The 10,915-nt window shown below is 41.8% G+C and overlaps 1 protein-coding gene across 1 annotated transcript; it reads left to right on the forward strand.

Moving 5' to 3' along the window:
• The first annotated feature begins 4,758 nt into the window (after positions 1-4,758).
• Positions 4,759-10,151, forward strand: LOC125520692 (26S proteasome regulatory subunit S10B homolog B-like). The gene is made up of 10 exons (XM_048685657.1): positions 4,759-4,993; positions 6,864-6,983; positions 7,599-7,735; positions 7,843-8,004; positions 8,110-8,196; positions 8,297-8,383; positions 8,781-8,918; positions 9,346-9,537; positions 9,616-9,714; positions 9,805-10,151. Exons 1-10 carry the CDS (start codon positions 4,888-4,890, stop codon positions 9,877-9,879), a joined length of 1,203 nt encoding a protein of 400 aa, XP_048541614.1. The 5' UTR covers positions 4,759-4,887; the 3' UTR covers positions 9,880-10,151.
• The last annotated feature ends 764 nt before the right edge of the window (positions 10,152-10,915 follow it).

A 10,915-nucleotide genomic window follows, 5' to 3' on the forward strand; every position in this document is an offset into this window, starting at 1 on the left:
CCTCATTACTATGTTGTGTGCTTGTTCATATCTGTTTGAAGGCTTTGACTGAAGACTTTCTCAATTTCCTCAGTTCAATTTCTTCAGTCTATTTGTCTTCACCCTGTTGTATCTTGTGCTTATGCTTTCTGTACTCTGTGTTTGTTTTCATTTCATCATGATGTCCATACTTATGTTATGTCATGTCTGCATCTGAGTACTTATTCTGCTGCAAGTAATTCTTTGCTTAGGAATTTCCTCACCCCGAAATTCCTCAGTGAAGAATTCATAAAAATCGCCTATGTCTTCTATCTCAGCGGGTGATATGTCATTCATAATTTCTTGATATAAGGTAAAAGGAATAGCACTCACGCTAGCACCCATGTCAGATAAACAATGATAACAGTGATCTCCTGTCTTAACTGAGACAACAGGCATGCCAACAACAGGTCTATGTCTATCCTTTTCATTAGGTTTGGCAATTCTAGCAGCTTCATCACAAAAAGTAAAATAACATGCCCATCTATATTTTTCAACCAGGAGATCCTTAACCATAGCAACACTAGGTTCTACTTTGATTTGTTCAGCTGGTTTAGGTGTTCTAATATAACTTTTATTGACCGCAGTTGAAACATTAGCATGTTCCTTCATCCTAACAGGTAAAGGTGGTTTTTCAATATAAGCAGCAGGAACAACTAGATCAACATTATAAATAATAGTTTCATCTTTAGCTATTACCGGTTATTTAATTTCTTCTTTAATAGGTGGGTGATATTTAAACCACTTCTCCTTAGGGAGATCAACATGATTAGCAAAAGATTCACAAAAGGAGGCTACTATCTCACAGTCCAGTCCATATTTAGTGCTAAACTTCTGAAAAGCATATGTATTCATAAAAGATTTAACACAATCAAAATTAAGCTTAATACCTGACTATTTAACTTCATCGAGTTCCCAATCTTCAAAGTTGCGTTTAATTCTTTCTAAAAGATTCCACCAGAATTCAATAGTCTTCATAAAGGAACCGACACAAGAAGTATCGAGCATGGATCGATCATTATGAGAAAGCCAAGCATAAAAATTCTGAATAGTAATTTCTCTTGAGAGCTCATGGTTGGGCCATGAATATAACATTGACTTAAGCCTCCTCCAAGCTAGAGCGATACTTTCTCCTTCACGAGGCCAAAAATTATATATATAATTCCAATCACGATGAACTAGATGCATATGATATTTTTTTGGTGGAATTCCAATTTCAACCTATTCCAATTTCAAGATCCAATATCATCGCATAGCCTATACCATGTCAATGCCTTTACCTCCAAAGATAAAGAGAAAACCTTCTTCTTAGTTTCATCTCCGGGTAAATCTGCAAGCTTAAATAATCCACAAATTTCATCCACATATATCAAGCGCATATCAGGATGTTCGGTTCCATCTCCTGCATAAGGATTAACTAGAAGTTGTTCTATCATACCCAAAGGAATTTCATATTCGGTATTTTTAGTAGGTGCAGTGGGTTGACGGCAACTAATTGTGGTTCTGATCGAGGTGAATATACCCCGAACAAACCCCTCAAAGGATTGTTCTTCATAGTAACAAGTGACAATAAATTTCAGCACATAGTAATAAATTTTCCTTACCAAGAGCTCTTCACTCCCCGGCAATGGCGCCAGAAAAGAGTCTTGATGACCCACAAGTATAGGGGATCAATCGTAGTCCTTTCGATAAGTAAGAGTGTCGAATCCAACGAGGAGCAGAAGGAAATGGTAAGTGGTTTTCAGCAAGGTAATGTGTGCAAGCGCTGAAATTGTAAGTAACAGATAATTTGGTAGCAGGATAATTTGTAACGAGCACGTAACGGGAACGGCAAATAATATGAAGCAAGATGGCCCAATCCTTTTGTGGCAAAGGACAGGCCAAAACGGTTTCTTATAATAAGCAAAGTGTTCTTGAGGGCACACGGGAATTTCATCTAGTCACTTTCATCATGTTGGCTTGATTTGTGTTCACTGCTTTGATAATTTGATATGTGGGTGGATCGGTGCTTAGGTGATGTTCTTACTTGAACAAACCTCCTACTTATGATTAACCTCCTCGCAAGCATCCGCAACTACGAGAAAAGTATTAAGATAGAATCTAACCATAGCATTAAACTTTTGGATCCAAATCTGTCCCTTGCAAAGTAGCGCATAAACTAGGGTTTAAGCTTCTATCACTCTAGCAACCCATCATCTAATAACTACTCCACAATGCATTCCCTTAGGCCCAAATATGGTGAAGTGTGTAGTCGACGTTCACATGACACCACTAAGGGAATCACAACATATATACATATTATCGAAATATCGAACACATATCAGTTTCACATGATTACTTGCAACATGTTTCTTCCGTGACCTCAAGAACAAAAGTAACTACTCATAAGTGATAAACATGTTCATGATCAGAGGGGTATTAAATAGCATAATGGATCTGAACATATAATCTTCCACCAAATAAACCATATAGTGATCAACTACAAGATGTAATCAACACTACTAGTCACCCACATGTACCAATCTGAGGTTCCGGTACAAAGATTAAACACAAGAGATGAACTAGGGTTTGAGAGGAGGTGGTGCTGGTGAAGATGTTGATGAAGATTGGCCTCCCCAAGATGAGAGGGTTGTTGGTGATTATGATGACGATGATTTCCCCCTTCGGGAGGGAAGTTCCCCCGGCGGAATTGCTCCGCCGAAGGACAAAAGTGCTCATGCCCATGTTCCGCCTCGAGACGGTGGCACTCCCTCCCGAAAGTCCTCTCCTCATTGTTTCTAGGTCAAAATGACTTATATACCAGAATATGGGCACCGGAGGTGGCCGAGGAGGGCACAACCCACCAGGGCGCGCCCAGGTGGGTTGTGCCCACTTGGTGGGCCCCCTCTGGTAGTTATTCGTTCCAATAATTCTTATTTATTCCATAAAAATTCCTCGTGAAGTTTCAGCTCGTTTAGAGTTGTGCGGAATAGGTAGCCCGGCGTAGCTTTTTCAGGTCCAGATTTCCAGCTGTCGGAATTCTCCCTCTTTGTGTGAACCTTGCATATTATGAGAGAAAAGGCATTAGAATTACTACAAAAAGCATTATTATGCATAAAAACATTATAAATAACAGTAGGTAAACATGATGCAAAATGTACGTATCAGCGATCTCGCCATCACTTCTCACCAGGAGAGTTTCTCCGCCTATGTCCTCCGTCGGCTTTCGTCGGTCGTCGGTGGTGAGGGGGGTCGCCGGATCTATGTGTGTTGATAGTTTTAGCCCATAATAGCTTAGTTTTTATGCTGTTCATCGTCTTGGCTTCGACGACAACGATGGCGGCATTGAATAAAGATTCTTCAGATCCTTCCGTAACGAGGAGATTGGGGATGGATTTGAAAACCAATCAGTTCAAGCAAGGATGGTGTGACATCCTTGTGTTGGACTTGTGTCCTCGGGCTCCGTCGTTGGGCCCGTGTGGAGCTTGGGAGGTAGTCCGGAAGCGGATGCATATTGTGGTCCACATTGATAACATCCGGAAGATGGTGGATCATGTGCTGGGTTCGTGGATGGGAGGTGTGGTTTCCTCCTCCGACGTCTTGGTCGTGTGGGGTGCATGAGTTTGATGCAGTGTTTGAGGTGTTGCCCTAGGTCCGATTCGTTCAAAGGTAATGGTTTCACCTTTGACGAGCCACCTTGAAGGTCCACAAAGCCGCATATTAGCGATGGAGCCGCGTTGAGCTTGGGTGAGGAGACGATTCATTATTCTTTTCTCTGGTGGCTATTGTGGTGGTGCCAGAAACATGTGTCACATATTGGTATCAAGCTCAGAGGATTCTTCGGTCTTGATTATAATTTTCCTTCTAGGCTGATATTCTTTTGTGTAAAGGCTAGCGTTCAATAGTATTTTTAGTTTTGTCAGGTCCTTGTTTATGTTGCTTGTACTATGATCTCTATAATATGAACGAGACATGTATTACAATAAAAAAGACACATCAAAATATTTAAAATCATGATTTCATAGAAACCGGTATTCTAAATTAAAACTCTAAAATTATCTATGTAAATATATGTCAGTTTTGGTCCATTATCGAATCCAAATAGTCCCTAAAAAAAGATAAAAGAAGACGAATATCAACATACGTATCTTTTACCTCTTCCAAAAGAAAAGCTCTTCTTCTTTCGTCGTCGCCGCCAGCGGGAGGGACCTCGTTTTCGTTCTTGTTAGATTCATCGTTTTGGTTGAACTTGTGTGGCAGCGACGATGTCCCTTAGTAGGAATAATGCCTTCCACATTCTATCCCCGTCCCAATGGAGGGCGTGTGGAGGTTTTTCTCCGTCAGATCTCGCAGGATTCGGTCAGTGCTAGTATTCGGTGGATCTGTTTGGATCCGATCCTAGTTCATCTACGTTTGGGTGTTTACAGGTTTGATCCTTCTGATCTATAAATTTTTTCATTAGCTATTTTTGCTACTCTGGTGCGCTGCTTTTACAGGGCCTTATCACGATAACTTTCCGACTGTCTACTACAACAAGATTTGTCCGACTCCGGTGACGAAGGGGCGATGACGGCGGTGCGCTTTTGGCTCGCTTCAGTGTTTGTACTCGTCGCTAGATGGTCCATGGACATGTAATTTTTATTATCTCTGTTGTTTTTTATATTGCCATGATTGAAGATGTTAGATTGATAGTTTTTCTACCAAAGAAAGATTGGAAGCTTTTGTAAATCTAAATAGAGTTCAGTTTAGGTTCGTATTTTGCCCGTCCGAAAAGACTACGGTTAGCGACCATAATAAAACCAGGACACCGCGGACGGAGAGCGTCGAGTCCTCCCCCGCTCCGCTCATCTTGGGAAGGAAGCAAAGCAGAGCCGCGCCGCCGAGGTGGATATGGCCGAGGCCGACGACGCCGCCGCCGCCCGCCGGCGCACCGTCACCACGGAGTACCGCAACAAGCTCCTCAACTGCCGCGAGCTAGAGACGAGGGTCCGCACAGGTAACACGGCGCCTCCCCCCTCCCTCCCCCCTCCCATCTCATGCGCTGTGGATCCTACTTGTTCGATCTACGGGTTTCAGACTAGTTGGCTCGCCCCGAGGTATCCGCGGGTGCTGGTCGATTGTGGAGGACGGGATCTGGTTTTCCGTGGCGATTAGGAGGGTTGTGGGCTAGGGTTTTGGTTTGGCCAATTTGGGTTCAGGAGTTGCGTGCCTCAGCCTGCCTCGACCACGGCTTGGGCTGTTGGTTCTCGACGAGGGAGGCTAGTGGGTCGGTTGCTGATTGCCTGCTGAACATGTGGTGTTTAGGTTCTTAGGGCGCCGTCTTTGATTTAGGTGAGATTTGGTTGATTTTGCAAGATACGAAGAGGATTTGGGATGAAGTGTTATTCTCGTTGAGCAGTAGATTAGGATGAGCTGGGGTTCGGTCCTAGATATGTTTGCTCTACCATTTGCGTTTTGATTTAGGATGTGAATTCGTAATTGGCGTTGAGTGCTAAACATGAATATCATAGTAATATTTAGCTAGTCATTTGGCCTAATTTGTGGTCGTGATGTAATTGATTATCTGGTTCGGCAGTTCATCATAGTGTTTTCCATCGTGGTGAGGCAAAGGCAACTGCAGTAGTTATTAGTTCGAGTGATTGAGATGCTGGGTGATCACTCTTCTTTCCATAAGGTCCTATAACTCTGTGCTGTTAAGGTGTCAAGGAGCTCAGATTTGGTGCACATGTTTCATTTCTTTTGATATATATATTTGGGACCAGCCCTATTAAGTATCATACGCGGAAAGGCCCCAAAACTACATGTATCCAAGTTTATGTGCCTGTTCATTTTTCTACTTTATCCTTCACACCTTGAATTGTGTTGCTGGTGATATGGTGATGAACATGAGCTTCCATGGATTCGTCCTTTCCTTGGTTTATGTTTGTTCCATCAGTGGGCGACCTTTCACTCTTTCTTGTGGTTATGCTTGGTCTTATATGCGTCTGCCTTATATGATTTGGTTTTGATGCAACATGGTTTGGGTGAGGCTCAGAGCCTTTACAACTTAAAGGTGTGATAGATTAAATAGCTTTGGTATTGTTATATTTGTACTAATATTTGCAAACATGTAATTTGTGAAAATGATGGTTAAACACATATGTTGGAGATGATGCCAGTTTCCAACCGACAGTAAAAATAAAATAAAACGAGTAACGTCTATGGCTCATGCTATGTGTGTGTAATTTACCTAGAACCTGGATTTAGGGTTAGTTTGGTTGCAAGCCTGGGCCGCATGCCTGGGCAAAGCTGCTGCCTGGTATGTGCCTGAGATTTTCAATTTTCTAGCCTGGCCAGGCAGCCTGGAGAGGTAGCTGTTTGGATTGTGTGCTGGGCCTGGGAGGAATAAACAAACATAAAACTGACAAAGCAGCCCATAACTCATCTATAACCTGCTGGATCAGCATCAGGCTGATGTTGCCTGCCGTCCAGGCGGATGGAAGGGGACGCCTGGCAGGCTAATCTCATGCCTGGGCGATTCAGGCCAGGCTCGCACCAAAATTCTCAGGACACCAACCAAACGAACTTCAGGCAGACTTCAGGGAAGCTCCAGGCCAGGCATCCCGCGACATGGAAGCGAACCAAACTAGCCCTTAATCCTTGTCAATTGGACTGACTGGATTGATAACCTGACCTGACATTTTGATATACAAATTATGTACTCGATCTGGCACATGCATAATATCTTGTTTCTCTTGTCCTGTTGTCCCCAGGTTCAATGTTTGATGCAACTTCTTTTTATTGAAGATTATGTTGAACTATGGACAGCAGTACTCATGGTTTTATTAGATGGCTTTTGTTTGATAAATCTACTTATTTATATGCAGGTAGGGAAAACCTAAAAAAGGCAAAGAAAGATTACGATAAAACTGAAGATGATTTGAAGTCCTTGCAGAGTGTGGGCCAAATCATTGGTGAAGTACTTCGACCATTGGACAGTGAAAGATGTAAGTGAAAAGACTTACTTTTGTTGGTTTTAGAACAGATTTATCTCTGTACAAACATGATAATATCCATTCTCTTTTTGGCCATTAGTTTCATCATTACATTGCTTGTTTTTCTCCCTAAGTTGTTGTAATATGTTTGCTCATGGCAGTAAACCTTTCCGGGTCTGTCTAGGACACATCTAGATGTGACATAACTATGTCACATCTAAGCTGATGTCCACTCTGTTTGTGGTCTATTTTTTTTGTCCTAGTTTATTTTTTGTTTGAAGGGGAGCCTTGGCGCAGTGGTAAAGCTGCTGCCTTGTGACCATGAGGTCACGGGTTCAAGTCCTGGAAACAGCCTCTTACAGAAATGTAGGGAAAGGCTGCGTACAATAGACCCAAAGTGGTCGGACCCTTCCCCAGACCCTGCGCAAGCGGGAGCTACATGCACTGGGGCTGCCCTTTTAGTTTATTTTTTGTTTCTTGTTGCTGCATTATATATTTGTGGGAGATTAGATGTGACATCCTTAAAAAACATCTAGATGTGAATTAGACAAACTGAACCTTTCCTTCTCAATTCAGCAACAATGTACTTAGTTTTAGCAAAGCAACTGAAACTTGTTTTTGTTGTAGTTATCGTCAAAGCCAGTAGTGGCCCACGTTATGTGGTTGGCTGCAGAAGCAAAGTTGACAAAGAAAAGCTGACAGCTGCAACACGAGTTGTCCTTGACATGACAACATTAACAATAATGCGCACTCTACCACGTGAGGTATGTGATTGTTGATTTTTCGTTTATGTTTTAGTTCAGTACAGTTTTGAAATTCTGTTTCTAATGTGAGGGGTTACACTAAGATTGTACTAATTTCCTTTGCTTAGGTTGACCCCGTGGTCTATAATATGCTACACGAAGACCCCGGCAATGTCAGTTACTCAGCTGTAGGTGGACTGTCGGATCAAATAAGGGAGCTGCGGGAGTCCATCGAGTTACCTCTTATGAATCCAGAATTGTTTCTTCGCGTTGGGATTAAACCACCAAAGGTAGTTTGAAGAAAAGATGTGCCGTATTATGCAATTAGCTTAGACAAATAATGATACAATTATCACCATCCTGAGATGTACTAACTGCTACTTTACTCATTCAAGGGTGTTCTGCTCTATGGCCCACCTGGAACGGGAAAGACATTGCTTGCTAGAGCCATTGCTAGCAACATCGATGCTAACTTTTTGAAGGTCTGCTTTTCTTTTCTTTAATGCTGTTATTTATTAGCAACCTTTTATCTGGATATATCATTATGGTACTATGTTGAACTAATGTGTTCTGCTAATGCAGATCGTTTCAAGTGCTATCATTGACAAATATATTGGTGAAAGTGCCCGTCTTATAAGAGAAATGTTTAACTATGCACGTGAGCATCAAGTAAGTCTCATTATGTTCTGTTTCTTTGTACATTTACTAGTAATCCTTAATATTCTGTCTATTATTTGAAAGCTGTTAAAATCATAATAATGTAAGCTATTACATTTGTTCCCTCATTGCCAAATATATTCTGCTCCAGTTGTTAGATTAGGTTTGTGCGTGAATTAGCTGTAGATTCTCCATTCATTAGGAGAGCAAAAGTTGCTAGCAGTCTGCGATACAGAGCACCCAAACTCTATGTTTACTCTGCCAGAAAAGTCCATGGAGAAGATCTTTGCATTTTAAGTTGCTACTATGCACATCTGTGAATGCATTTTAAGTTATATGTTTGTTTCTCTTCTATTTTGTACTAATATCGCTCATTAACATTATCTTCTTTTCTGATCCTTTTGTTTAGCCATGTATTATTTTCATGGATGAGATTGATGCCATTGGTGGCCGAAGATTCAGTGAGGGCACTAGTGCAGATCGTGAAATACAACGGACATTGATGGAGCTCCTAAATCAGTTGGATGGATTCGATGAGCTCGGAAAGGTACACATTATTTTCTGTTTTGTGGCAGCTATGGTGAAACATATGTTTATTGAATAAGAGTAGGTATTGTACAGTGATACAATGCTTACTGAATACTGATCAATTGAATGCTGAATTCTTAATGTGCACCGCACTGCACTCTAGTTACAGTCAATCTATCTTTAGTTGCCCTATGAACTACCCGCCTTTCCTACATCATAAAGTTGTTGTATCGAGTAGTTGATTAGGAGGTCAGTGTTAATCTTGGGGAAGAGAAACTTTTGTGTAGAAACCTGAGAAAGATATTTATTAGAAAAAAGAACTTGAAAGTTGAAGATATGCTGGTTGTCCCTGATTGATTGTCTTAAATTATTATTATGGAGTGTACATGTGTTGTGAGTTGCTGAATATCTGCTTATGTGAATCATGCGTGCCACTGCTTATACAGGTGAAGATGATCATGGCGACGAACCGGCCTGATGTCTTGGACCCTGCGCTCCTTCGTCCTGGACGCCTAGACCGGAAGATAGAGATTCCGCTGCCGAATGAGCAATCCAGGACCGAGGTCCTGAAAATCCACGCTGCTGGTATCGCCAAGCATGGTGAAATTGATTATGAGGCTGTGGTTAAGTTGGCCGAGGTGAGTTACTCTTATAGTTAAGCTAACTACCACCTCATCATGCTGGTGTTTCTGAAGCCTTAACTCGTATGGTTCCAGGGCTTCAATGGCGCCGATCTTCGCAATGTCTGCACTGAGGCTGGCATGGCCGCCATTCGAGCAGAGCGGGACTATGTCATCCACGAAGACTTCATGAAGGTGGGGTGTCGATTGCTATTCCTTTCTACCTGTTCATCCTAATACAATTGAGTCAGGTACTCACTACAATGTCTGGCAAAATGGTTGCAGGCGGTGCGGAAGTTGAATGACGCCAAGAAGCTCGAGTCCAGCGCACACTACAGCGCCGACTTTGGCAAGGACTAAGATGAGAGTAGGAGACTGTCAGGCGAAACGAAACACTGTCTGTTTTCTTGTACCATGGCGGAGTTTGTCACCCCCGGACCCGACGATATAGAACATCATGTGTTTCTACCTTTTATATGTTGTGGGACGACTGCCTTTGCCGCGCAAGTTGGATGTAATCAAAAGTTGAGACAGGTCTGGAACTGACTGGTTTCTTAGATTTACAAACTTGTTTCCTTCTCAAGTTACTGTGCCTCGATTGTGGAATCAAAAAAATGTGGCAACACTTGCAATTTCTTCCTGTTACTTTACCTGAGAATGCGAAAAGGAACCTCGTCCTGTTACTCTACCTGAGAATCAAGAAATGTGCTTAAAGGAAGATTTGCAGCGTGTGCTTCTGCCTGCGCTTCTCTCTGCCCGTGGGAGGGAATCAAGAAATGTGCAGTGGTACTTGGCTCCGTAGGGGACGCATTCCGTTTCCTGCTGAAAACGACCTGATTCACGTGGAATTTCACATGCCCGTGGTGAAACAGAGTACTCAATTCTTTTGAATTATATGTATCTGCGAGATTAATTTTTGGTTTAGATGTGCAAAAGCAAACCATTTCTATCAAAAACATTCCTATAATGAATTCCTTAGGAACCTTTATCATAAATGGAATATACCGAATTGTGATCAATCAAATATTGCTAAGTCCTGGGGAGTAGGATTTTCTACAAGTGCTTGCCATAGAACTAGTTAAGGGTTTCAACGGTGCAAAAGTTCTCAAAAATTCTGAAAAAAATGCTGAACCAACACACCTATAATATAACATGATCCAACGGAGGGATTAAAAAATACGACTGTATGTGTCCTGGACAAAAAAAACAAATAGTTCCGTATATATTTATGTCGCACTGAGCTGAAATGCTTATTATTTTTGTCGAGGACACATAGATGCATATTTTGACAATCCCTCCATTGGATCATCTTATTACATTAGAGAGATACTCCCATATTTATTTCATATTTTTTGATAACTTTTGAACCGTTAGAAGTTTAAGAAAACTTAACTAG

This window comes from Triticum urartu, chromosome 7 (assembly GCF_003073215.2).
Source record: "Triticum urartu cultivar G1812 chromosome 7, Tu2.1, whole genome shotgun sequence".
NCBI lineage: Eukaryota > Viridiplantae > Streptophyta > Magnoliopsida > Poales > Poaceae > Triticum > Triticum urartu.